Source organism: Coccomyxa subellipsoidea (genome assembly GCF_000258705.1).
Source record: "Coccomyxa subellipsoidea C-169, whole genome shotgun sequence".
NCBI lineage: Eukaryota > Viridiplantae > Chlorophyta > Trebouxiophyceae > Coccomyxaceae > Coccomyxa > Coccomyxa subellipsoidea.
Window position 1 is genome coordinate 2,888,537 of NW_005178040.1, and position 26,732 is coordinate 2,915,268.

General features: G+C 52.1%; 7 protein-coding genes across 7 annotated transcripts; 5 read left to right on the top strand and 2 right to left on the bottom strand.

Moving 5' to 3' along the window:
- Positions 1-1,419: 1,419 nt before the first annotated feature.
- COCSUDRAFT_12693 (SMAD/FHA domain-containing protein) lies at positions 1,420-3,417 on the top strand (the record flags this gene model as incomplete). The annotated part of the gene is made up of 4 exons (XM_005650688.1): positions 1,420-1,627; positions 1,953-2,082; positions 2,745-2,883; positions 3,346-3,417. Coding segments are annotated over 4 exons (549 nt in total), but the record flags the coding sequence as incomplete, so codon positions are not given.
- An 832-nt stretch (positions 3,418-4,249) lies between these two features.
- Positions 4,250-7,607, top strand: COCSUDRAFT_65029 (hypothetical protein; the record flags this gene model as incomplete). Its single annotated transcript, XM_005650689.1, has 9 exons — positions 4,250-4,367; positions 5,054-5,134; positions 5,244-5,354; positions 5,466-5,591; positions 5,885-5,974; positions 6,262-6,399; positions 6,865-6,972; positions 7,131-7,196; positions 7,497-7,607. The coding sequence occupies exons 1-9, from the start codon at positions 4,323-4,325 to the stop codon at positions 7,605-7,607; spliced, it is 876 nt and encodes a 291-aa protein (XP_005650746.1). The 5' UTR covers positions 4,250-4,322.
- Positions 7,608-7,753: 146 nt separating this feature from the next.
- Positions 7,754-8,479, top strand: COCSUDRAFT_32514 (hypothetical protein). The gene has a single exon (XM_005650690.1). The coding sequence runs from the start codon at positions 7,780-7,782 to the stop codon at positions 8,047-8,049; it is 270 nt and encodes an 89-aa protein (XP_005650747.1). The 5' UTR covers positions 7,754-7,779; the 3' UTR covers positions 8,050-8,479.
- A 638-nt stretch (positions 8,480-9,117) lies between these two features.
- Positions 9,118-15,828, bottom strand: COCSUDRAFT_46533 (E set domain-containing protein; the record flags this gene model as incomplete). The annotated part of the gene is made up of 14 exons (XM_005650691.1): positions 9,118-9,233; positions 9,698-9,825; positions 10,114-10,199; positions 10,552-10,701; positions 10,969-11,077; positions 11,424-11,615; positions 12,107-12,276; positions 13,034-13,234; positions 13,813-14,027; positions 14,296-14,387; positions 14,557-14,668; positions 14,923-14,996; positions 15,223-15,349; positions 15,717-15,828. 14 exons carry the CDS (start codon positions 15,826-15,828, stop codon positions 9,118-9,120), a joined length of 1,884 nt encoding a protein of 627 aa, XP_005650748.1.
- Positions 15,829-16,809: 981 nt separating this feature from the next.
- COCSUDRAFT_61189 (hypothetical protein) lies at positions 16,810-17,810 on the top strand (the record flags this gene model as incomplete). Its single annotated transcript, XM_005650692.1, has 4 exons — positions 16,810-16,862; positions 17,021-17,120; positions 17,329-17,456; positions 17,681-17,810. 4 exons carry the CDS (start codon positions 16,810-16,812, stop codon positions 17,808-17,810), a joined length of 411 nt encoding a protein of 136 aa, XP_005650749.1.
- A 34-nt stretch (positions 17,811-17,844) lies between these two features.
- COCSUDRAFT_46535 (hypothetical protein) lies at positions 17,845-22,261 on the bottom strand. Its single transcript, XM_005650693.1, has 11 exons — positions 22,049-22,261; positions 21,781-21,814; positions 21,599-21,681; positions 21,364-21,426; positions 21,091-21,192; positions 20,779-20,853; positions 20,331-20,519; positions 19,769-19,952; positions 19,202-19,356; positions 18,777-18,927; positions 17,845-18,458 (listed from the first exon to the last, which is right to left on the bottom strand). The coding sequence occupies exons 1-11, from the start codon at positions 22,208-22,210 to the stop codon at positions 18,418-18,420; spliced, it is 1,239 nt and encodes a 412-aa protein (XP_005650750.1). The 5' UTR covers positions 22,211-22,261; the 3' UTR covers positions 17,845-18,417.
- Positions 22,262-22,587: 326 nt separating this feature from the next.
- Positions 22,588-24,850, top strand: COCSUDRAFT_61191 (hypothetical protein; the record flags this gene model as incomplete). The annotated part of the gene is made up of 7 exons (XM_005650694.1): positions 22,588-22,746; positions 22,898-22,952; positions 23,141-23,271; positions 23,557-23,688; positions 23,965-24,034; positions 24,310-24,392; positions 24,761-24,850. 7 exons carry the CDS (start codon positions 22,588-22,590, stop codon positions 24,848-24,850), a joined length of 720 nt encoding a protein of 239 aa, XP_005650751.1.
- Positions 24,851-26,732: the final 1,882 nt, after the last annotated feature.

The following is a 26,732-nucleotide window of genomic DNA, read 5'->3' on the forward strand; positions in this document are numbered from 1 at the left end:
GGGACCTGATCCGCGTGGAGGACCTGGCTCATTTTTCTGATTGTAACCCAGTGATTGCGGCTGCAGGCAACAAGTCAGTCCCAAGCAGAGGCCACAGAAGGATGCTGTGCCGAGCAGGAGACACCGCAGCAGAAGCAGAAGCCCTGAGCCTGTGAAACGCAGGAGAATCAGCCCGCCACGGTGAGCCTCCTCATACTGAGATTCCCAGCGCTAGTCAGCCAGCCGACATCCGACCTTCGTGCCATTTATTGCCTGCAGTTCGGAATATTTGTATCTCTTCAACACCATGCAGTGATATACCTGGCTTTATCTCCAGCAAGGGAGGTGCATGCAGAAGAAAGAGAGTCTCAAATGGCTTTAGGTGCTCAAATGGCCCTGCTGAAAGTTACTCGTCCTCTTGTCATGCCAGGCGGGAGCGAGAGGGCAGCCCACCGCGGCGGAGGGCAGGCTCGCCGGGCAGAAGGAGGGAACCCCACTCGCCGGATCGCCGCCGTCGGGGGGACCGCTCCCCACCGCCCAGACGGGGGGAGGAACCCAGGCATCGCCAGAACGGCGAGGCTGAGCGCGGCAGGTGTGGGCCGAGTCTTGTGGCCCCTAGTGTTCTGCCATGCAGCGGGCATGCTCTCCAACATTTATTGCAGGCACTTTGGTTTAGCGCCAAGTGCTCATGGGGCCTAAAAGGGCAGACTGCAATGAGGTCTGTTATCGGGGCAATCTTTGAATAGCAGCGCTGTTGATGCGCGGGCCAAACCCAAGAACAAGCAGGAATGTCAGCTTGTCTTTTGTCAAGGACTGGCCTACTACAGAAAGGAGAACCAAACAACTGACCTGAGCTGCATAAAGGGGTGAATTGGAAGGTGTTTGCAACAGTTCATTGGTCCTTATTGCAGGCATGGACGGGAGCCAGAGCGGCCGCGTGACGGCCGCAGCCGCTTTGACGAGAAGCCGCCACCTCCGAGCAAATCCGACGAGAAGCCGCAGGACGGTGGGAAGGAAGCCGATGGGAAGCCGCCGCGGGGGCGCGAAAATCGATGGGAGGGGAGCGACGCCGATCGGTCGCTGCCGGGACCGCCGCCGCAGCCGCCGCCGAGGCGCGAAGGTGACACCTCTCACCCTGTCAACAACTCTTCAATTTAATACTTGATTTCGGAGACCCTGTCCTCAGCGCTGCATGATGCATTCTGTTCAATGCAGTCCTTATGCCTGTCTAAAACGGTGTCAACCGGCAGGTGCCAAGTGGACTTTGGAATGTATGAACTACCAAAACGAACATGTCTGCTGTCTCTTGCGCTGTGATGCGAGCTCTTCCATGCCGCGTACCACCTCTTGCTTCCTGAAGAAGAGTGCTCAGCAGAACAGTCTGTCCCAACACTCCCTGCCCAGTGCACGTTGCGGCTGACTGAGGACATTGCCATTGCAGACCGCGACTGGAACCAGCAGAGCCGGGAGCAGGCGCTGCCGCCAGACGAGCCCCAGAAGGAGGCAGTCGAGGTGGAGCCGAACTTTGGGCTGTCCGGCAAACTGGCGGAGGAGAGCAACACCGTCCGGGGAGTTGTCATGCTGCACAACGAGCCCCCTGAAGCGCGCAAGCCCAGCCTACGCTGGCGGCTGTACACCTTCAAGAACGGTGCGTGCGCTTGTGGCCTGCCGTGACTGCGTTTCCGTGTGCACATGCCTCTCAGCTTTGGTCTGCAGTCGTCTCAAGCGTGCTGCGCGTGCTGCTGGAGCTTGAGGCACCCTGCACGCAAAGCAGCATTTGATAGGGAACCAGTTGCAGATGATTGAACTGCATCGAAGATCAATGAGCCTCAGGTGGCTCCCAACAGGTCTCTAAACTCTAATTGACATCTCACGGAAGCTCTGCATTGTTGCTCCCTCAAGGCTAGCTGATTCAGCTAAGCTGAAGGGCGGACCAAGGAGGGTCAATACTCTAAAGGGTCAGAATTATGCAGGGGAGCCGTTCGGGGAGCCGCTGTATATTCACCGGCAGTCATGCTACCTGTTTGGACGGGAACGCCGCGTGGCGGACGTGCCCACAGACCACCCCTCCTGCAGCAAGCAGCACGCCGTGCTGCAGTACAGGTGAAGCCTGGATTAGATCCTGCCCACGGGAGAATTGGATGTGTTTGTGTCTGCAGAGACTAAAATCCAGCTGAGAGAGTGTCACCAGTGGGTAAAGCAAGCTGGAAGGAGCTGGCACCTTCGAGCTGGCCAATAAGCCAATTCTTGACTGTTCGAGCCCCTCGATTTTTGTTATGCCCATCCTTTCACTTTCCATATACTGGTCACCACTGTCTCAGAGTTAAACACAGAGAATACAAGCAAGGTGCAAAGTGACAAGGACATCTCTCGACTGCGAATATGCTATACTTTCCCAAGCATAGTCCACCAAGGGTTGACACTGTATGACAGCAACTGATTTCCCTGATGACACAGCCTCGCTTGGGAGAGTGCAATTTTGAGAGAATGGGAATGCAGACATCAAGGCAGAGCGAGTGCCACAGCGAGGAGATGCAAGAAATGGCTGCCTCGCCGTGTAGAAATTTACTGATTTGAACGACAGGATGCGAGAGCCTGAGCTGGCACACTGTTTTAGAGTCCGATTGTCCTATTTCTATGTGATCTGCGGCGTAAAGACTGTCTGAAGCCAACCTGGCAGAATTGGGTTGTTCTTGATCCAACGGGTTTCTCTGTAAACTACTTGGAACTAGTCGTGGAAACTGATTTATAACCTTTGGCTCCAGGTATACTGAGAAGGAAGGCCCCGACGGCATGATGTCAGCGGATGTGCGCCCCTACCTAATGGACCTGGGCTCCACCAACGGCTGCTTCCTCAATGGGGAGCGCCTAGAAACCCAGCGCTACTACGAGCTATATGAAAAGGTGAGCCCCAACCCCTTACTGGGCAATTCTCCCAACGGATGCTACATGGTGAGGGCTGACACAGACCGTGTGTGATTCCGGGGGGTGGTATCGTGCGTGTTGAGCTTGTGGCCCTTGAGTGAGTTCATTAGCGGAGCGCCGTGCATGTTGCCTTGATTGCAGAGTGCTCATCGCCCTGCTTGCCCTGCTTGCAATTACTCTTCTTTTTAGCGACGCGTCAACAGGCCATATGTCAAAAATCCTTCAACATAATCTTTTTCTCGACTCTCTGTTTTCTCGAGCTCAGTCTGAACTGTACAGCCGCACGGTCTTGAGCCTCAATTTCTTGTTGTGTATTTCTGCCTCCTGCCTTGTAGAGAAGGAGGCCTCACAGGGGCAGGCCTCACAGGCCTCCTTAGCATTAGAATCTTCAGCTGCATCGTTTGCACTGGACCCAGGCGCTTTGGCTGATGTGGCATACAGGATCTGCTGAAGTTTGGCAACAGCAGCCGGGAGTACGTACTGCTGCATGAGAAGTCCTCCGGGGAAGATTGAGGCACCGGCGCCCGAAGACTTGAGAGCTTCGGCAAAGCTTGGCCAGAGCTTGAGACATTACAGAAGAAGTGACCAGCGCTGAAGTTGACGAGCAGTTTGCACTGCACCATTGGTCTTTAGACCTGCAGACAGATTACAGAAGAAGTGACCAGCGCTGAAGTTGACGAGCAGTTTGCACTGCACCATTGGTCTTTAGACCTGCAGACAGTGCAGATCTTTTTTGATGCTCTACGGATTGCAGTGCCACAGCTAGTGTCTGCTGCCGTAAGAACACGCACTTACATGGTTGTGTCCTGATGCCCATGTCTGCACGGTGAAATACAGTATGTAACCACGATCCATTGCAGCAAGAGATTTGCTACGTTTATGGGTTGCACTGTGGGGGCCAAGTTAGTATATCAGCTACTGTAGTGAACCACCATGCACGTGAGCCACATTTGTTCAGGGGCAACTTTGGACCAGATCCAAATTTTCTGAAGCCCGGCCGGTACCGTACTGTGGTGACTGCGGTACCATTGCTGCAAATGTGCATGTACATTTGCAGCATTGTTAAAGAGCGCTGTTTATAAATGGATATAGTTGTGACATGTGGCTGAGATCCTTAGCAAGGCAGACCTAGTATCTTGGTACTGCATCACAGTGTGGGTATAATTCAGAGGTAGTGTGAGGCAACGGCTATATTCAAGTTCATTCTGGCAGGCTTTCATATTTGCCTGTGGTCTGTCGCCTATTCAGGCAACGCAGCAGGTTCCAATTGAAATGCCGGTTGCAGGACACCGACAGCACCACTGCCTGGTACAACTTGCGACGAGTGCAAACTTTTAAAAAAGACCTAGTAGGTATGTTCCTGGTTCAGTGTATGTGTTGAAAAGGTCTGGCATTGTACTCCGGCCCTTGCGGTGCACATGTGGAACGCACCGCGACAGAGAGCAGGAGGGGGTCATTTTGAGGTGAGCATTTCATGTTGTGTCTGGTTTGACTGGTCATATTGACCTCCAGTAAGGTGCTTTCCCTAAATAGATTGTTGATTTAATGCTTGCTGTTCTGTCTGCTGCCAACGTCACGCTTCAGTGCCAGAGGACTAAAGCTATGCGGCACACAAATATGCACTGCAGACGAAAATTCCTAGTACATGAGCAGTGACGTTGTTGATATCCTACAAAAAACAGTCCAGTGCGCCAGAGGGGTGTCGGAACTCCTGTCAGTGTGCATTTTTAGCAGGAACAGAGGAGTTCAGTCACTAAAATCCATGCTAGGAAGCTGGGCAGGCCTTGTGCTTCATGAAATCTCCTTAGTTGAAGTTTGCTTTGCACTAATTAATGTTTCATGGCTCTGGGAAGATCCTAAAGACACCCTCAAGTAGAGATGGCTTGCCGTACAGCTTCTACCCCTGAACTACTGAAACTTGGCAGAGAAAGGCGTGAAGGCACATTCAAGGTTTCTTTACTCGTTTTATTCTGGGAAATTTTGTAATAGCAGAGTTTCGTTGTGAAACAATATGCTTTCAGAGCAAAATGCTCCTATTGGCTAGTCGCTCCATCCTAGTCTCTACCGAGGGCCTACCACATGGAAAAGTAAGTGATATGCAGGTCCCTCAGCATGCCTGGTACTGAACAAGGTGTTTTGCTCGCTTTAGGGGCAGCATATGGTGTCAGCTTGGGCAATCTTGGGGCTTATTCTTCTGCCATCGTCGCTGTGCTACCCTTCTGGCAAGCAGGTGAGGCTGGGAAAACAGCTGTCTCAACATCCTTCTGAGTTCTGTAGGATTTTATCACAGGGTCAGGACACTGAATATTGTAATGTTGCTAACTGCTTCTGACATGCAGGGCCATGCTGGCCGGCGGACGTCAGTGGAGACAGCAAAACTCTCATTTCCACTGGAGGTGTCCAGCCACCTATCATGGGATGCAGACCAGACCTCCACATTGTCCAAGAAGGTCCAACCAACCCAGCCTCAGCTGCATGCTTGTCTTTTGTCTGACGGTCGAGGCTCTGTTCATAATCCTTGCCCAAGCACTGCTTGATGAGTGCTCCTTTCACTTTTGTAGGGGCATGTGGCCCGCCGGCAGTCATTGGAGACAGTGAAGCTCTCGTTCCCACTGGAGGTTTCAAATGATCTCTCCTGGGATGCATCATGGTCCTCCACGCTCTCGACAGACCCTTCCTTTGACAAGGTCCGGCCAAGCAAGAATCTCTGCACGACAAGATCTGTCTCGTTGTGGCTTACTGCGAGTAGATCTTCTGCATGCATCTGTCCTCCCAAACAAGTGATATGCCTGTGCACTGTTTGCAATCTTTTGCTCCCTTGTAAGAGGGTGATCTGTGCCTGGACCTTGAGCAAGATTCTCATGACAAGCCGCTATCAAGGCAAATCTCACATGTTGCTGCACAATAGTATCCAGCAATGGTCATTTTGAGAGCAAAGCTGCAGCGCTTGACTTTGCTGATCATGTCTCGTGGCTTGCAGATCCAGCCTTCTATCCCTGAAGTTCCCAAGCTGTTTGGATCTGCCCTGAGCAAGCGCAGACCTCTGAAGGAGCCCAGCACGATGCAAGAGGTATGGCGCGCATGGGTACACTGCATATCAAATACATGGAGCGGGCTTGACACTTTGCAGTCTATCCCAGAAAGGCACATGCGACACAAGGTGTCTCATGATCTGAATCTGAGGTGCCGGCAAAGTGATTAGCTGAACTGGTTCAGACATTTCACAATCTGCTAAAGTGCAGACTGGTGAGGTCATGTGCTAGCGCCCATTCACCACAGGTTGCCGATGAGTGGAAAGACTGTGCATCAAATTCTGGTCATCTTCCCATGATACGAAATAGAGAGCGTGGTGTGCAGGGAAAGCAAACAAGGCGGCAACTTTCAGACACGACCACAACAAAGCTGAGCTTTCCTGTCGAGCTCTCAAACACCCTCTCCTGGGATGCCACTCTTACATCCACCCTGGACTTCAACCCCACTGGGAGTGTGGAGAAGGTGAGGGACTCTTGTAATATCACGATGTTCCACTCTTGAGATCCCGCTGATGCCAAGACAGCCGCTGCTTCCAGTGGTCCCTTCGCACCTCATCCAATCTCAGCAACTGACTGAGAAGATGGTGCAAAGCTGGTCGGCATGTGCTCTGCTACCACCCGGAACTCACTCAGAGAAATCTTGTTGGTCTTACGTGTATTCAGCGCAGCGTACGGAGCGTGCTCTGATATGAAATTGACAATCGTAATACTGCAGGAGCCATGCAAAATGGGAATTGCAGGGCCCGAAAGTGTTTGCGTTAGGGATGACCTGGGCCCCGTTGGATTGACATGCCATTGGTGAAGAAAGTGCCGAGACAGAGGAGGCTGGAGAGGAATTATTGAGAGGTTGCTGCAACGCACCTAGCCCTGAGGGTTAGAAGAAGCGTGTACTAAGAGTACTAACTGTAGTTTTGCCATGTGCGCGCAGGAAGTTGTAGCGGGTTCCGTGCATGCCAGCCATGATCCGTTCCCTTTGAAGTGGGGCTTCAAAGTGGGCAAGGGCAGAAAGCTGAAGGAACATGCAGATGACACACAGGTGAACTTCCAAGGAAATTACCGGGCCTGTCTCAACCTCACAAAAGTTGACAGGATTGGCGCTGGCTTGGTTATATTTTATCATGATTGGCGTCGCTGGGGATGCATGTATGGTCAGCAGATCCAGAAAGAAAACCTCAAAACAGGGTGATGTTGCAGGATGAGATTGACAACAATGCCTCAAGAGAATTGCTGGAGACCCCAGAGATAAAGCTGCCAGAAGAGGTCACCAGCATCTTTTCTTGGGACGCCAATTTCAACACAGCCGTCAAAACAACCCCTCCTAAGAATCGGTCAGTTTTCTCGCTAGAGAGCTGCGTTGCATGATGTTCAGGGCTGCTGATGGCATCTTGCATCTTGTTCTCCTTGGAAAATTGAGATGTATCTATCCAGTCCACATGTATTTGTGATCAAGAACACTGGGGACGAGAAATCTGTGTGCATGATTGCTTCAAGCATTTGCACAGGTATCTGTTTCTAATTGAAAGAAGCAGATGCAACATAGGAGTCACTCGTGCTACGCAGGGTTCAGGATCCATACCCGATGTGACAAAGAGTACCATATTTGAGGCGAAGAAACCCAACTTCTCTTTCCATGACCGGGGCAGCCGCGCATCCCAGACACTCCAGAACTGACCCCAACCTTCGGCTCCAGACGACCACAATTGTGACTGTTGCCACGGCATGAGCTGGTCTTTGATCCTGCCTGACCCCAACCTTTGGCTCGAAAAACCACAGTTGTGACACATGACTATGCAGATGTCATGGCATGAGCTGGTCTCTGAACCTGCCAGCAGCCTGCAAGAGCATGTCACGGTCACAATTTGACGATGTAGGGCCGAGAGGCTCAAAGCATCACCCGGCATCACTTGAACTCAATGTGCTCTCCAGCACGCAGACTGTATTTCCGGGCAGCACATTGAGTCAAAGTGAGCGGCCCATGCAGAGCACGCCCACTGAGAGCCAGCAAGCCCACTCTACGGTGAAGGCACAATACAGCTCCATGCCCATAAGTTCTATTTGTGGGGCATGGACACTTTTCGTGGGGCACAGACTCAACAAGTTGCAGGGTCGATGATATACTCGACCCTGCAGCTCGTTGAGGCGCTGCTGGCATAATGCTTAGCTGCAGCGCAGAAAAATTACGTTTTGAGTTAATTCAATTCAGCACACCAAGCTATGATCGCCTTGGGCTTTGCCCTGTCAAAAACATGGTGGGAGCTCTGTGCTGTGCACATGACATGATGACCTTTTTCTGGGATACATATCAAATTTGGGTGTTCTTTTGACCTGTGCATATGCTGTGTTCCGTACTCAGTTGACTCTGGTCTGACTGCCGTACGGCGCATGGCATATGCATCGTGTCATGGTTTGCTATAAATTTTGGCCAAACAAGATATCGGTATTGCATTGTGATGATTTCATTGTATGCACTGACTAAGCACATTTGAGATATTGACCAAAAATGAATTGATATTGCAATGCACTTCTTTAATATATTTTTGCTTTTTGGACATTGAGTCTGGATGCTGTCATGGTGTGATCATGGCGAAATGGTGCCTGTGGTGCAGTACATAATATGTACTACATATCTCGCTCTTGAAGATGTGAGATGATATAAAGAACTGCATTAACCCTTTTCCGGACATTGCTGCAAAAGTGGTCCAATTGGCAAGTTACATCGCAGCTGTTTTGATGAACATGCACAGCATTGCAAACTTGCATGCATGGCAAGGCATGCGGCATTTGACGCATAAATAAAGATACGAGAAGCCAAAGTTCAAGTAGGGACTTGAAATCCTTTTGCATACTTATGAACATATTCACACGGGCGCTCTGTCATGCAACTTCATGCTCTCGTGTCAATTGCAAAACTCCCTCCAGGGAAGCTGGTTGCCCAAGCTCTCATCAAGTTGGGGGACTGCATCCGTTCTTCACAACGCGTCAGCACCCCACCATCCTCCCAAAACCGGTGAACCTTTCTGCAACCTCACTTGCTTTCCAACGCGCATCTGTCTCGCTCAAGCTATCCCCTACAACAGGTAGAGCACTAGCCAAACTGCTGATCACCGTTGCACCCCACAAGCTCATTGTCTGTGTTTGCTACGCTAAGTCTAGCTTTCTATTTACACATTACAGCGTGGGTTCATGTGGCTGGGAAGAGGCCTTCAAAGGGACCTCCTGAGGCTCTGCGAGGCAAAGCTTGCGCAGTTGAGGGTGGCCGCTCCGACTGCGCCCGTAGCAGGCTCTCTCCTCTTGAAGCTGTTCACAGAAACACCCAGAGGTTTATCGGAAATAAGTCCTTGGTGAATGTGCCATCTGGCAGGGCACGCTTCACAACTCCACAAAAATGCACTGCAGGTTGGCAGAACTTCGCAGGTCTCCCTTTTTGACAGGACAAAGACGACTATGGTAGCCTTTCACCCAGCTAGAAGAGCCACCTGCAAGCTTCCAGGGATGCAGGGACGATGCGCAGGGCAGCTTGATGGCCGAGCATGGCTTTCTCTCTTTAGATTTGTACAATACATGCATACATAGACGCCTCGGCGGGTGCTGATATTGTACTGAGCACCGTGCCCGCAATTTGCTAGAGCCTCGCTTGGGATCTGGCGAGTCCATCAAGGGTTGTAGACTTTACCTGCAGCATGTCCACAGACGCACCTTGCCTCTGGCTAAAAAAGCATGTGATAAGACACAGAGGCAAGGAGAATAGAAACACCCCGCACCGTCGTGCTGCAGCGATCGGGACGAGCGCACACGCGGCAGATTCGGCGGCGCCGGCGCGACGTCGTGGAAGGAGCTCCAGGTGATGCGCGGCGCGCGGCCGCCCACCCGTGACACCATCGGTTCGAACCTGGTGGGCGGCACCATAATTTTGGTCAAACTTTTTTTTTTTGCTGTGCAGCGAACAAGAGCTCTTGTTGGCTCTCGTGCAATGATGAAGCATGGCTACCAAATAGATTTTGATAGACAGGCCCCAGACAAGCATCTATTTACTGGGCCAAACCTCATGAAATTGGTTGCGCCGCAATTTTCAACAAACCTCAGAGTAAGGCACATGACTGGACATATTCCATGAAGTAAATTTTGATCCTGCTGTCGTTCAGTGCTGGCAGGAGAAAAAAGGGAAGGCTTTGCTCACCGGTAGCCATATTTGATGTGGGAGTGAACGACGTAGATCCTCTTGGCCATGATCACTTTGCTGGTGTCATACTTCACGCTATCCACCTGAATATGCACAAGCAATGCAGTTCAGAAAAATTGCTCACTTTCTGTGGAGACGAATGAGCGGGATGTTTACTGAGCATCTACGTGCCAGTGCAGCCTTGGCATGGGTTGAAGGGGGCCAAGCACTGTTTGTGTGCAGACATAAATGGAGCCAACAGCATTCCAGAAACACTGCTCATTCTCTGTGGAGACCATGCAAGTGAGCGGACATTGAGCACCAAGGTCCCATGGCAGCCTTGGCACGCACTGAAGAAGGCCAAGCATTCTCCATGCACAGACGGTAGGCAATTGCGTTGGAGGCACAGGGGCTGGCCGGAATGTTCAGAGGATATTGACAGGGGCGGTGACTAACCACAACAATGATCTCTGAGCTGGCGTCCGCGGCTATGCCGGCCTGGCCGCTGCGCCAGTTGGACAGCGGGGATGACTCAGTGATGATGTGGCGCACCGTCATCGGCAGCCGCAGCAGCAGCCGCGCCGGTGTCACCTCCAGCTGATGCACCTGCACGCATGCATGCATGCGATAAAATTCAAATCAAGATTTGCTGCACCTGTCCTGGCCCATGGAGAAGGCTCATGCCGGTAGAAGTGCAAGAGCATGTGAAGCTGTGACCTGGCGGCTGACGCAGATTCCCTGAGACAGGTCTCGCAAAGGCGACCACAGGGGATCGCAGACCAACATCCACGCCCTTACTACCTGGCAAGCAACCAGGGCAGTTGTGTTGTGTGGGCCTCTCCAAGCATACTACAGTATCAGGAAAAAACTCACCTCGTAAGGGGCTGTGGTGGTGGCGTCCTCCTGCAACCGGTCATTCCAGCGGTAGAGGTACATGCGCACCGCCAGCTGTACCATGTTGTCTGGGTACACATCACCGATCCTGACCACACACCACTCACAACAATTCAAAACTCATTGTCGGAAGATAACAAAAAATTGATGGATGGATCTGAGGCCTGCAGTGATGATGATTGGGTGCACCAGTTGGCTCTTTCCCTGATCTCATACTAATGAACAAAATATGGCACGCCTTGGTGCGGTCATTTGCATGCAGCATCATACTCCCAGCTCAGCTCTTGATGCAAAAGCTCGCGAGCACGACGGGCACCAGTAACAGATTCCCCAAGGACTGAAATTGCTTTGGTTGTAAGTGTGCCACCCTCCTTTCACACTTCCAAGATTACTACAGTTCCACATACTGTGCCAAAGTGGAATGTGCTGCTCACCTGACCATGAGGCTGAGCTGGCCATCGGGAGTGTCCTTCGTGCCCACGACGGCCACCTCGGACAGCACGAGGGTCTTCTCGGACAGAGCCGGGAAGGGGATGACGCGGTGATTCTTCTTCAGCAGGTGCTGGCTGATGATCTGCTGCGGCAGCATCTGCTCCAGATCCTTCTGAGGCTCCACCTCGTGGAACCTGCATGCATGCAGAACTCAATTTAATCATATCAAAAATCCTCCTTGCCGCGACGGGGGCCATACAGTCTGCTGCCTTCAAGCCTAGATCCTTGGCTCCACGTTGAAGCACGCTGGGCCGATGCTGCTGCAAAAAAATGCACGTGAAGAGGCTGCTTCAACGCAGCACAGAGGTTCTCTTACATGATGCGAGCTCCTGCATGACATCTGGCATTGCCAGTAAATGCTCCATGTTACAAGTGCTCAAGACTCCCTAGCTGAACATATAACGGCTACGGGGTGGCCTAATTGGAGAGATGTTCCACTTGCCGCTATACATGAACATGCTGGACGTGGACAGCGGGCCGTGCCATCAGCCCTGCTGAGGGTCCCTGCCACCGTCTTATTTCAAGATCAGAGCATGCAGCAGTCACACCCTTCCAGAGCATTGCTTCTATGCAAGGTCTGTGCAGACACATCGGCCACGGCACCGAGGATGGCACGCGTGCTGACCTGGACAGGTCGACAGCGTGGCGAGTGCTGGCGCTCTTGGACTGGTGGGTGATCTCCGCGAAGACATAGCCCCAGTGGATCTCCGTGGGCAGGTAGCTGCGCTTGCCCCCAAACAGCGCTCCCGTCTCTGTCACTCCCTCGAAGAGCACCACCACCTCCGCATCTAGCGCCTGCGTCAGCACTTACATTGCCTTAGTCATGTATTTTCTCTGCATTAGTCATATTATGTCATGTTGCTTTGCATGCATGCGGGGAGAGGTTCCACGCAAATGTGCCTTTCAGTCTGACCTGTCGGGCCTCATCACCATCGGGGATTTCCCTCCTGCAGAAATGAATCATCGTTTAGATGCTTCCACGAGGCGATGTTGACACTGCGGCTGGAGACGTGCAAGGGAGAGACAAGGAGGCAGTGGTGCCAATGCCAGCCACTCTGCATCTGAGGTGCCTCCTCCAGCTGACAAAGTCGTGCAAGTTCGATCCAAACCTCCCAGGACTCTCCAGCCAGAAGGAAAAATTCAGATGCCCTGGGCTCGGTGTGGCACCACTGGGACCTTCTGCCCAAGCATGATTTGGTTTGCCTATCGTTCTGACAGTGTCACATTCCAATAGCTACCAGCTACAGACCAATGAACGCCCTTACCAGGTGACTCTGTCCACAACAACAGTCCAAAGACAGTCCAGATACAGCAGGCTCTCATGATCTTACCAGCGCAGGATGAGGCACAATGCGCGCTCACTTGCATGCACGGGCATGCACATGTTCTTTTGCACATTGTACTTCTCTGCTCAAGAGTACTCAGGTGACCTCTAAAATGGGGCATTAAAGTCAGCACGCATTCCAGAGATGTGTGAAATACAAAGGCAGACCCGAATACAGGGCAGGCTGCACAGTTTTCCCCTAGGCCTAGGAAAATACGGCGTGCGCACCGTGAGGGAGTCATAGGTGTGTCCGTAGAGCGGCGAGCGCTCGTCGATCTCATGCTCCAACGTGAGAGGCAGCACGAGCGACAGGTGATCCTCGTACAGCAGCCGCAGCGGATCAGCCCTGAAGGGAATGTGCTCCCCCTCCGCTGTCGTGCGGCCGCCGCCCCACGTGTACAGGAACGCCCTCACGCGAGGCGACACCACCTGGCCACCGCAATTTTGAACCGTCAAACAGTGTGCGATGCCGGAGGTTGTTGCTTGGCGTGCCTTTATACGAGCCAGAAGCTGTCACCAAAGGCGATGTTCTTGGAACATCCAGAGCCGATTCACTACACAGCGAGCGAGGCAGAGAGATGGAGCCCTCACGCGCGGCGACACCACCTGGACTGCGTAAGTGATGCACGCGTGACTGGCCTAAGCATTGCACCTTGCTTTTCTCATGCGTGTGCGGGTTCCTAGGTATGGCTGTCGTTGCTCCTCCTCATGTGGGTTGCGCAGTGTGTGAGGGTCTGGCAGCCAGTAGACAAAATGAGGGATGCCAACTGTGGCAGAGAAGGCCCCAAGCCTGTCTTTGGCAATGGCAGTGATGCTCTCTGCTGAGGATCATGGTGACTAGATCATTTCAAGATGATTGCCAGAATATGCAGGCCAGTGGCAAGGCTCCAACATCCACATGCAAGACGTTGTGCCGCTTGCAAACAGGGGCCTGCATTGCAGACTCTGCAGGAAAACTGTTGCGTTCCAAGAGGAGAGGGAATGCCGCGCGCCTGTGTGGAGCGAACGTCGGCGACGCGGAACATGAACTTGAGGGCGCCGTCGCGGCGCGCGATGGCGGCGCAGTCCGAGATGAAGACCGTCCGAGCACGGTTCTTGGGGTGCGCGATGCGAGCGAAGATGATCCCGAGGGTGATTGCGTCGAGCAGCTGGCCCCAGATCACCTCCATCGCCACCAGCCACGCGCTTATCCAGCAGTCCCGCGGCCGCCGCGCCCCGTACCCTGTAAATTTTACGGGGAATTGGGCAAGGGCAGAAACTTGGGGATGGAGTATTTCCTAACTGTGAGCAGGCAGTGATCAAGGGCAGGAACCAAGATTTCCGCAGCCAACCCCAGCTGAGGATGCCCTATCTTTGCTTGTCTACTTCAGCCAAACAAGGCACGATGCATATTCTGCCATGCTGTCCTCATGGTCCCACCACATGTCTCACAACATATTTCTGGGCCTTCCTGGATTACAACAGGCATTGGCAGTTTGGAAGGCACTCACCTATGGTCTGCTGGGTCTCTGTGGCGAACATGAAGGCGCTCACAATGCCGTGATAGCGCTTCTCAAAGCCGGCTACACATGATTTGTCATGCCTGCGTGCACAAAACGACTCAATGAGTTGGACTCCTGTATCAGATTGACCTTCCTTCCTGACAAGAAATTGCTACTGCCGTCCGAACGCAACTGGCCTCAGTAAAGTACACTGCGAAGATCAATGAGTAAGCTTGCAGCAATAGCTAAGAGATGGGTTGGCATGCGCACCAGTATACAAAGAGCCAGATGATGCCCCAGAAGAAGTAAGACAACATGTACAGTGCCACCATAAGTCCGATGGCCACCGGCAAGCGCAGATTGATCCCCGATGTAAAAAAATCTGCAGGACGCAATATACTCTGATCAGCAAAAACGAATGCTTAGCAGCACATTCACAAAACACCCTCAAGCCTGGAGAGATGTGCGTCACAAGCCCTTCGGATCCTCTCATGCTTAGGTACATCTGTTTGTGTAGAAATTGAGCAATCCCCTGTCTAGACAATACAGTCAGATCTGGTCTGGTGTCTAGATTGCACAGCACAGCTTAGGGTGGTTGCGCGGGATGAGACGGGGAGGGAAGAAGCAGGTGCCAACCTCTCTTCCATGCATGGTAGCCTAGCGTGTGGCCACTGAAGCCATAATATGTCACCCGTGACCGTCCAGCATGCCTGCCACCCCAGAACTTATTCTGACGATTACTACACAAGCAAAGATATGAAAGGTGTATTTTTCGACAAGCTCCACTCACATGCTTGACATGCTTGGCTTTCTTATTTTTAATTATTCAAAGCCCTGCTCTTTGGACTGATGATGAATTTCATAAACCTGTCCAGAGGGCTGTGAGAGCTTGATCTTGGCTGCACCTGCATAAATGCCACTGCTTATGATGCGCACCTGCCAGTCTCCACCAGGCTGGCGCGTCCGTAGCGTTCCCTCTTCTGGAAGTAGAAGCCGGTCCCCCTGTCCGGATGGCGCATCAGCGAGCTGCCAGGTGTCAGTGCGCTGGACGTGCCTGAGTCACCTGCGAGTAACGCTTTACTCTTGCGCCCTCATCTTCCTCCGTGTCATGGAAGTTACACTCTAATGAAGGGGATCCCGCTAGTGGGTCTCCCTAATTCAGGTTGCTGGATCAAATTTTGGTCTTCTCAGGAGCACTGCCACTATATTGCACAGCGCCCAGCATTGTAGGCTTCAGTTTAGTTGCGTGCATGCATGCATGGTTGCACGCTCGGCAGTAGGTCCGGCAGCATCATGCACAATTAAGGGCGCTGAGCACAATCAGCGCCATTCAGCCTAAAGCAGCCCCCAAGCACATTGACACGCATGCATGTTGATCTCAGCGCCAGTGCAGGGATGTTAGAAAAATCGTGGGCTGGCAGGGAGCGCACTTGACTCTACAAAGCGTGCCATGGGGTTGGGCTTGGCAGGCACAGGGCGGTCCAGCAGGTTTGGCACATTGACTGTTAGCTGCTCTGCATCGTCCTGCCGCTGCTGGGCCATTGCTGTGCCGTTGGGAGACATGCTCTGCTCTATTGTCAGTCCATCCAGCTGAGCGTCCAGCTTGAAAGCATCATCCTGTGATGGAGTGATCCACTCAATCCTTGGTTTGCACGGGAAGGGAAGGGAGGGAGGCTAGCCATGGCCAGGTCTTCTGAAACATAATGAGAGTAAGGGAACGACATTGGCAAGGGTAGACTGTTAGCAGCATACCAGCCTAGGTCTACGGTAAGCATTGCCAGAACGGCCTGACATGATGGTCGTGACGCTCTCTTCATCTTCCTCCTCATCCCGTTCTCTTCTGGCTTCGTTACTGAGCAGCGAGGACCGGCCAGCTTGTGGTCCACCTTCTTTGAACCAGCTGGAGAGACTCATGTCATCGAGGCCAATATCAGGCAACTCTCATGTACTCCACCTGAACCAGGCAAGTACACCGGTTCCTCGCGCACTGCGTGCCTTTGGACAGCAATTCTATGTCTTAAGATTGCGTCTTAAAGTTTTATTCAGGCCCTTATACTGTGTCCTGCTCTTGCGAGTGGGTGAAAGCGTCTCGATGTACAAGGCAAAATGGAAGGAAAAGTCATGAAATACTTTGCATTAACATAATAATTTCCCACTGTAGTTGCGATGAAAGATTCTAGTTCGATGAGGGATCATCACGTTTCTTGTTGGCCTGCGACGAAATAAGAAAGCTTTCGAGCAGAAGTGCTGACGTCGTTTTGCACGTGGACTCCGAAAAGGAAGACGCTGGCACCAATTGCATGGCTAAGGTAAAGTTCCATTGAAGATTAAAAGGTTATAGATCGATATTCTGGCGTTCGTGCAGTAGCGCAGTGTCGTGCTTCTCCTGCTTCCCTGTTGAAAGCCAGTAAGCACATCTGAGGATCTCCGGAACGAATATTGCAAGGCGAGGTCTTTGGATCTTTCATAACTACCTTTCGTGCGTCTGATATAATTGTGAGAAAGCACTTGAGCGATCTAGATATGGCGAGAGGCGCACGGTCGAACAAGGGCAAAGCTCTGAGGAGGCTGCGGCGGTAAGAAACACACTTGTGCGCAATCTGAAGGATCAGTAGCATGGCAGCAAGAACTGTTTGTAAATGTGTCGAATAGTGACAATCAGGTTTTGGCCCCGTGTCACCAAATTGCTTGACTTCAGCTGAGCTGAACGCGGCTGCTGCTTTGACACCCACAGGGAGAAAGTGGAAAATAGTGAGGTGTACAAAGCAGCTGAGCAGAAGAGATTCGGGCTCATCCAGAAGTCGTTGGAAGAAGCTGCTGTGTCCAAGGCAGAGGTGCGAGCTTGCCAGCCTCCATTGCGCTCCAGATGTGGCTGAAGGAAGTCAGGATAAAGAACGCTTTCAAAAGGCCGAAGCATTGCTCTTACTGTGATCCTTCTGAAAGCAGATATTTCGCAGTTGCTATTGGCGGTGCGAGTGAGAAGACAGGCAACTACAGTACCAAAACACGTCATATGAAACCTTGTGCAATTACATGGTGCAGGAGGCCGCCCAGAGGGCTCTGACTGAGCCGGCAGCCATGGAGGCTGATGAGGGCAGAGCTGCAAGTGGAAGGGCAGCAGAAGCAGCTGGAGGGCTGGAGAAGATGGACATTGAGGACAGCGACAAGAGGTGCGTTTCTCAGACATACATTGGCCAGAGGCTGCGGAAGGAGGTCAGATGCGCTGGCTCAGGGGGCAACATAATAATGCTGCGTAAAGCATGACACGACCATCGCTGGATTGAGGGCAGTGTTTTGCATCTTTCCACAGGACAAGCTTACTATAATGAGGTTTGCATGAGCATCAAGCTGGCCAGTCCCTGGTCCCTTTTGTAATCCTTTATTATGTGTGCAGGTCGAAGAGCAAGTTGGGAGTCAAGAAGAAAGGTGTCAAGATCAGGAAGGGCAACAGCGCCATCCATGGGCTTTTTCATGTCAAGCAGAAGAAGGGAAAGAAGCCAAAGCGGCAATGGTTTGTCGAGTGACAACTTGTCACTGACAACAGCTTCAAGCACTTGTGAATGGAGCTCCTTTACACAGAACGGCAGTTGCTTTTCATGTGGACCTTAAGAAAGCAAACAGGCAGACGAACAGACCATCAATTTGAGACCCATGACCATTGTTCCAATGCACCCTGCCTACTTGTTGAAGTGTGGAATCATTGTGCATGCAAGGCGCGGCCATGTCATCAAAGCTTTAGGAATATCATGCATGCAAAGATGGTGACGACGTATGCAAGTGCTGATCAAGAATGTAAATGTAAGCTAGAGTTCTGTCAAAATTGCACCGCTCGCTTCAGCACCTGAACGTGCCTGTCTTGCAGAGTCCGTACTACGGTATCATCAAGTGTGGAACGATGGCCAGCCTCGCTTGCCACTGTAACTCCAATCCATGCTCACACACGCCCATTCTCATCCTCACCCCTGATACGCTGAGACTCGGCTGGCAGTAACCTGGTTTCTCTCTTTTCTGCTGGTTGGCTCATGGCTGACCACTGGTACCAATTAAAGGTCTCTTGCTAGTCAAATTTTGAAAGCCATTGTTCTCAACTGGCATCTTTGTGCTCCTTCCACACTCTGCAGAAGGGAGCTCCTATTCTGCCGGCTCAGCAGCCGGGGCAGTCGCATCACCTCCTGCACACAGCCCCACATTACCATTCCTGTCCTATTGTATATCCGGGGTCTTGCTTGGATCTGGCGTGGCCAACAAGGGGTAGGATCATGGTAGCCTTGCACTGCCAGGAGCTTGCCTGCAGAGGCACCTTGCCTCATGGCAGGAAAAGCGTGTTGTTATTATAAGAAGAAAAGCGTTTATAAGAAAAGCATCCTGCTGTATCCGCGCATAGGAGCAGCTTCTGCCGTACACACCACAAAACACATAGCATCACTGTGGCTGTGATCTGCAGTTGATCAAATGCAAGCAAATGTATGTTTTCAAGCTGTGGCAGTCACCAGTGGCAGGTTCAGCATCAGCGGCCTCAGCTGCCACCGCCTCCTCGGCCGGCTTCTCTTCAGCCTCCGCCGGCGGCTCCTGGTTAGCTTCCTGTGCGCCTTCTGCAGGCTCCTCGGCCCCCGCATCCTGCTCTATCGGCTCCGCAGCGTCCTGCACAACATTGCAAGCCCTGAGCACGGCGAATTGCAGTGCTATCTACTTTATAAATGTTGAGCACGCCTGGCCTCCGCTCCTGATCTACACTAACACCCCAAAGGCTGCCTGCAGACTGTGCCCCACACGCAGTAAGCATCAAGCAGGCATCTTCTCTGAGCAAATCATAATCCTTACTTCACCACAAAGCAGAGGTGCATGGGCATATTCACAGAGTTCCGGCGGTGAGAAGGGTCCTCTGCAAATTTAAATGACCTGTCTAGGGGCATACTTCCTCGGCGCCTGCAGCTTCCTCTGGCTCCGCGTCCTGTTCAGGCTCCTCCTCATCGCCGTCAGCCGCCGTCGCCTTGTTCTCGGCCACAAAGGTGTTGATGACCTCCCTCAGGAACTCCTTGCGCTTCTGGAACGGCATCCCATACTTGTCCGCTGCGCGAGCACACACCATAATACGCTATCAGTCACCTGCTGGCAAGTTTCTAGAACACAGCTAAAGCACAGAGAGAAGCCTCACAATCCGGCCGCGCCTTCTGTTGGCTGATGCACCAAACGCCTTTATCTGACTCTTTGGGGCACTGTTCTTGGGATTCCTACGATAGAAGAGACCAGCCTCATAATCCTGTCACGCCTTGCTTTGGCCAACACAGTCATCAAGCTTGGTATTTCAGTCACATGCGTCATGCAAATGTGTTCAATCAGAAATGACACAGAAACGTGCATGTAAACACTGAAACGGCAAAGGTCGGCATGGATCAGGTCTGTCATGGGGCCGAGAGCTGTGGCTTGCTACAGAATTCACAATTTCAACCCCTGAGACCGGGACCAGCAGGGGGCTGCGCACCGAGGCGGCGAAGCAGGTCCTTCATGGTGAAGTCCTCCAGCTGCACCGTCTTGAGGATGGCCATGGTAGCTTCACGCAGCTCCTCGTCACTCGGCGTGCCGGCCACAACCGCCAGAGGCAGCTCATCCTCGCTGTCATCCTCCTCAGCTTCCTCCGGCTCCTCGGCAGCCGCCGCCTTGGCCTTCTGCAGCCACGAGACATGCACGCATGAGACAGATGCCTGTGATTGCAATCTGGAGCACGGGAGTGTGGGGGTCATGCCATGAGGTACGAACGAGCATCTTATATGATATGTATACTTGTCCAAAGGTAATGCTCTCTTCATCGATAAGTGTGCGGCCTCTGACTCATGTCCTTGAATGAGGCATGCTCTGACGTGATCAGAGGTCGACAAGAGGGAACCATGTCACACGGTACCGCTCGTTAACATGCCGCGTATTACGGTCTGCTGGGCCATTAACATTCCTCCTATCTCAAGACCAGTTGTCATCCAATGGTTTGTCGACCAAGACCTCGGCTTTGAGCACCCCACAAGGGGCTGAAGTAAAGGCCAGGATGCTACCTTTTTGGGGGCGGCAGTGGCTTTCTTCTTGGCAGCGCTGTCGTCCTTCTTGGCAGCAGGCTTCTCCTTCTTGGCTGGCGTCTCCTTCTTGGCCTTCTTCTTCGCAGGCTCCTTTACTGGGGCAGCCTTTTCCTTCTTTGCTGTCTCCTTCTCCTTCTTGGCCTTGGCTTTTTCCTTTGCCTTCGCAGCCTGCAAGGAAGACAACATGCATGCGCTCTGGAGACCAAGGGGCAGATGTAGGCGTGTGAGGCTCCAGTCACACAGCCAGCATCATGCGCTTTGGAGCCTGCTTCTCAAGCCCACGGATGCAGTACATCCTGCTGCGCAGAACGAGGCTGATACAGCACATCGATGAGCGCAATGCACCCAAACGAGCGCCTACAAAGCAGCCAAAGAATTTAGAAACACTGATGTAACAAGCAGGAGGCGGTGACGGGTTTGCACATGCCTTTTCGGCCAGGTCCTGATCCTTCAGCGGCTTGGGCTCCTCGAGGAAGTCCAGCAGTGCATTGACCTTGACTTCCTGCACAGGGTTCAAGCACAGATACTAAAGTGTGCGGGTGGGGAACATTTTGGCATTGAGTGCATGTCTGTGTAACGTGGTGAATGCAGCTATGGCTTACTACAGAGGGGTCAGTGCAGGTGGGTGTACATCATTTGTGCCATGAAGGGCAGATACCAAGGGTTGCGAGCAGGGTGCGAGCAGGGCACATAGGGCTTGTGATGCATCAAGGAAATTATGTAATGCCGGGGTGTGAACCTTGCTGCCGCTGCCCCTGGCCAGGTCCATGAAGTCCATTGTGCGGTGGATGTCCTCCAGCTTCCACCTGCCCAGCTTCTCTGCCAACTTGGCTCGCCCCTCCTGCGCATGCATCACTACTATCATTCCCCATTCCCCATTTGCCTTGTGTGAGCCAGTGCACACCCGTAGCACACCCTTGCATGTCTCTGGTCAAGCATGAAAGAGACGATTTCCTGGAGGGGTACACAAAGCAGGTTGTCAGTGCACCGGATCAGGGACAAGAGAGATCACATCTGCGCTGCCCTCGTAGACGAATCCTGAGAAGCCCAGGATCCCCTTCTTCCTCATGTTCGCCTGAAACAGCACACAAGGACTTGCTCACGTCATAAGCCAATCACAAAGCCCAAGAGGGAAGCGTGTGCACCCCTCTATCCAGCTACAACGAAGTGGAAATGGGCAACAGCCCCAGATCCATTATGAAGAAGCCTGAGTGCATTATATATTATGTAAAGACGGTGCGTCTTACCGTTCCCTTGCGTTTGAAGAGCAGAAAGTGCAGCTCTTCCAAGAGCTCATCCCTCCCAGTGACCTTTGTAAAATGGAAGGCCACTGCGATGGCAGCAAACAGGTCAGAAGAAATGGCCGGATTAAATAAGGCTAACAGAGAAGTGGATTGCACGCCAATGAAGTGAAAAAGTGAAGCCTTACCGTTTGGAATGTCTCCCAGCTTGGTTCCTTTGCCCTGCAGAAAAACATCCGCTAGCATCAAGAATCCGCCAAGTGTCAGATGCGGTCAGATTCTCGTCGTGTGCTGTAAAGGCAGCTCAGGAAACAAAATGCAACCAACACAGCACCAGTAATCCGGAATATGACTCTGTCGTGGAGCAAAAGACACTGCAACAGCAGAAAAGGTACATCATGATGTTAGGTGATGAGTCACTGAGAGGTCCGCCTAGGGACTCCCGGCAATGCTTACCTCCTTTATCACCAGCTTTTCTGTCTTCTTGACGTCCGTAGGAACGAAGAACTCGACCTGCTTGCGCTTTCTTGAGCCTGTGCCAGGAGCATCTGGCACAGCAGCGCTGGCGGGCTCCTCCTCCGTAGCTGGGGGAGCTGGATCGATTTTCTCTTCCGTCATCGTGTCCCACTGACTTATTCCATGCTTCCAAGTCAATCGCAGGGCTATGCACGTCAGAATGGGGACTTTTTTGTCGACAGGGCAACGGGCATTTGTTAGAGATGTCGAGGGAGATATATCGGGGATTTGGGAGGGCTGGAGCAACTCTCAAGCACTTGTTACCAGACCAGATTTTTTAGGCAAGAAAAGAAAGTGTGATAAGTATTTGAGGTCTTCATCTTAGTGCAGATCTCCACTGTGTGCGACGGCCAGCTTGTATATTCGAGCTCGTTCTTTTCATAGAATCGATCGAGTGCAAGTCCACGTTGAGCTGTCTTGTACTTCACTATATTCCTGTCTTTAGTGTGGACGTCAAAAAATGTTTTGAGTCGCTAAGAATGGCAGGAGACGAGAGGGCTCTGGTGAAAAAGGAAGGAGGCAACAGAAGGGAAAGGCGAGAAAAGGAGAAGAAAGGCAAGGCCAGCGGGGTAGACAACACATTCCGAAGGACTTGGGACAAGGATGAGTACACCGAAAAAGCGGAAGCGAGAGACAAGGTAGGCTAGGATGCCCTGAGCACCAAATGTTCCTACTTTCCTGTGCCCCTTCGTGCATTTGCAACCGTGAAAACTTGTCTGAAAGCACCTCAAGCAGAGCGGCGTGGTATTGCACCACGATGCTGAGCGACACCCAAAACATCGCGCGCAGGCAGAGCAGGATGAAGAAGAGAGCGCTCTGGATGCCAAGCGCAGGAAGAGGCTAGGTGGGCTGACCTCTCTCCCTGTACGGTCCTTTGCAGTGCCTTGGCTCCATTTCCAGCATCAATGTGGGCATCTCTTGCAGGCAAAGAGGGTCAGTGCAAGTATCCAACTTCTTCGGGCACATACTTAAGGCCAGAGGGAAGCAGTGTGTGCGGTGATTGATGCCTGCTGTGTCGTGGGACGTGCGCAGAGAGGGATCCTCTACATCAGGGCATCATTGTGGAGCGTGCACAACTGAAGCAGCGCGACTTCTCACTGGATCTTACCTCTCGGCTGGGCAAATCCCAAGTCATCACCAACACAACACCCCTCAACCAGCAGGTGTGCTTCTCAGATCTTCATTGTCCCCCTGGAGTTTACGTGTATGCTTCTGGGTCTTTGCAGGTCGGTCAGGGACCTGATAATTTTGGTCTGCTGGCCGTACTTAACACAACTTCCTACTAGTGGCCATTTCATGTCATCGCATCGTCTCACGATGTCCTGATCTGCACATCTGACAGAATGTTGGGTCTTACATCTCTCCGAGAGACATGCGGAGAGTCTACATGTGATTGGAACACAAGATCTCGGACAATTTGTGCAGAAGTTGTGACTGTATTGCCGCAGGCTGGCTACTACTGCAGCGTGTGCGATTGCATCCTGAGGGACTCGGCATCCTATCTGGACCACATCAATGGGAAATACCACAACCGAGCGCTGGGAATGACCATGCGAGTGGAACGCTCCACTGCAGAGCAGGTGTGCGCACTTGACCCTCAAGCAGCCACCTGTGATCTTCAAGCTCACCCAAAATATTCTCGAGCTTCTGCAAAGGCATATTTCTTGATGGTGTTAACTCAGCGCATGGTGTAAACATGTGCTGAGTTATGGGGGCGGTGGCAGATGGGTGGCAAATTTGATCTGCGCATGCTGCACATGTGCATGCATGCTGCAGAATGCAAGTATGTGCTTTCCACGCTCCTGACTTGCGTTTCAAAGTGTCAGACAGCTGACGGGGCCGGTGTGTTGTCACAGGTCAGGGACCGATTGTCCCAGCACAAGGAGAAGAAGTACGAGTCAGAGCAGATCGACTTCGTGCCAGATGGTGAGCTTGTTTCCTTGTTCTTGGGTGCTGGGATTCAGGATGCTTGGGAAATGACAGTCTGTCAGAAACTCTGTGTACGAGCACCCGCACAAGTCACGTTTTACTTTCTACAAAGATGAAGGCCTGTCACCTTGTCAAGAAACTCCGCAGATGGGCCGAAGAAGCAGGCACCACTTAAAACGTATGAACTTGTGACTTGGGAAGCTCACCAGGAACTGTTGTGGAGGGGATTTTAGGAATTTTTGACACATACTACTGCTTGCAATTTGCCGCAGGCTTTGACAGGAGGGTGCTGGAGCAGCAGGAAGAGGAGGAACGCCTCAGAGAACACCGGAGGGAGCGCAAGAGGGAAAAGAGGGTGAGGCGCCCACATCAAGTGCTCGTCTCTTTTTTATATACGACTGGACTCCGAAATGATGTGTCCATCAGAGCACTACCAATGTTTCGAATGAGGCATCTTACCAATGAAGTGTGCAAAAGCTGAGGTTTTTATCTGGCCGTTGAGGGATCGATTCGCTTACAGGTGTTCACTGTTGTTTTGTCATTCAGTGGATCGGGGGATCATAGTATTCTTTTCACATGACGTGCACTTCTGAGGCCGCCCGTTCTCCTATCTTCTGGCGCTGGCGCTGCCTTGGTGTTTGCCCCTTCCCTAAGCTGTGGGCAATGTGCACTTTGAAATGCACCTTGGCTGACAAGAGAGGCTGCTTGGTTTTTCTGTTGCAGAAAGGTGCACAAGAAGAGGAAGAGGAGTATGGAGCGGACCCAGACATGGCCATGGCAATGGGATTCACTGGTTTTGGCGGGGGCCGATAGTGGATCTGCAGGTTTGCAGCATTGGGTCAAAGCCTGTGCTGAGCTACTTCCGATGAATGTATGACATGATAACAATAATGGTTAACCCATTGCTTGCAGCCGGCCTTAGCAGAGTGTGTGCATGCCTGGATCCCAGGGACATTGACCTTCAGGGTCAAGGACACAGTATTGTATCAATTGTATTGTATTGATGAGCCCAGAATGACATCAGTGCCACTAGCAAAGAGTGCATTTACAAGACAAAAGTTCTCCCAAGACCTTCAGAAGGCCTGGAACATATTCGCAGGACTGGTTGCAATGACACAAAGACCTCGTCATTGTATTATTCGTACCGACAGTAACAAGCCACAGAGCCCAGAAAAGTGAAGAGCAATGCAGCCCACACATATGAAATCAGCCTAATCCTAAAGAAGTTCCCACAAAACGCAACTGTGCACACCTAAAAGAACCCGTCCTTTTCATGTACATCCTAAGTCACACCAGGCACCTCAGGCTCAAGCCCGATATCAATCTGACTGTTTAAGACCGTGCAATGAGAGACTGCCTCCGCGCAGAAGCATGCGGCCGGTTCACCACGGCTTGCAAGCTTTAAATAGTATTTGGGGTCATTGGCGCCAATCCAGCTGGTGATCGGAACACCCTTATGAAACATGTACACAGGGGTCCACACATGATAAGACGCCCTTAATCTTATGTACTCACTCCAAATCAGAATGGTGCTCTAGCGCATACAGATGCATACAAGCATAGCAGGCCACTCCACAACCAAGATGGTGCTCTAATGCATACAGATGTACACAAGCATAGGAGGCCGCTCCAATATAAAAAGGGTGCTCTATGCATTCAAGTGTATACAAGCATAGCAGAGGTAGAATGGCACTTTGGGACTACAAACAGCAAACAGCATCCCAAAGTCTCTCGCCCCTTCTTCCTCCCCAATCGCGATATCGCCCGGGACAATAAAGTACATAGCACTGCAGTTCTGCACGCCACCACATTCACACACCGCCTTGACTAGGAAGGATGTTTTATTGCAGCGGCCGAGAAGCAGATGTATCCTTTGTTTTCTCCAGACAGCACGTGCACCAAGTGCACAACTTTTTCCGACAGCCGATATTCAGCCCACTTATATTCAAGCCTGCCGGCTCCAGCCAATAGCACATCAACACCACACACGCTCGGAAGATTGCCCCAAAAAAATCCCAAGGCTGGAGATTGACATCTTCATGCGGATGTACAAACAGAGCACGGCATAATAAATCTGGAGCGGCAAATAATGCGGTGTCAGTAGGTGACACCTACCTCTCCTGTCCTTCACATCAAACCTTCACGCGGCATTGGCAAAGAATCCTGGTTCCTGTCGAAGGCTCTTACTCTCAAAGTAAGCTAGTTTCTGGGTTGTGTGTGTGGCATGTGCTAACATGTGCCCCCAGATGCTACAGTGCATCCGGGCACCCCACAAAGCCCCTGACCTAGTGTCACTGCAATTTGTAACTCAAGTGGCAGCCTTGGGAGAAATGCCCGATCCACCAAGTGCAGACGCCTGTACTGATAATGGCCCCGCACTGTGACAAGTGGTCATCAGTTCCTCCACAATACAGCTTGCATGCAGCAGTGCACACAATTGTCCAAACACTCTCAGCCGCGCTTCCTATGATCCCGCACCTGACAGCAGCAAAAGCTGTACAGGTTGCTGTGGATTCAACGGAGCTGTCCTCAGTCCTTGCGTCAACGTCTGTGTTGACTCTCTGCTGGCTGCTGCAGCGTCAACCTCCACACTGCATTCATGCCAGACGGCACGCTCGCTTCCAGAAGACGTTGACCAACCCGTGCCCGTGGCGGTTTAGACACAATGGGGTACTCTCCATTCCTTAGCCGTACG

Bases quoted from the DNA above. Each gene is read 5' to 3' on its own strand.
- COCSUDRAFT_32514 (XM_005650690.1), top strand. From the start codon at position 7,780: ATGTCACGGTCACAATTTGACGATGTAGGGCCGAGAGGCTCAAAGCAT.
- COCSUDRAFT_46535 (XM_005650693.1), bottom strand. From the start codon at position 22,210: ATGACGGAAGAGAAAATCGATCCAGCTCCCCCAGCTACGGAGGAGGAG. The intron at 21,815-22,048 runs GTAAGCATTGCC...GTTTTTCTGCAG, and splicing joins AAAAGCTGGTGATAAAGGAG to GGCAAAGGAACCAAGCTGGG. The intron at 18,928-19,201 runs GTATGCCCCTAG...AATGTTGTGCAG, and splicing joins AAGCTGCAGGCGCCGAGGAA to GACGCTGCGGAGCCGATAGA.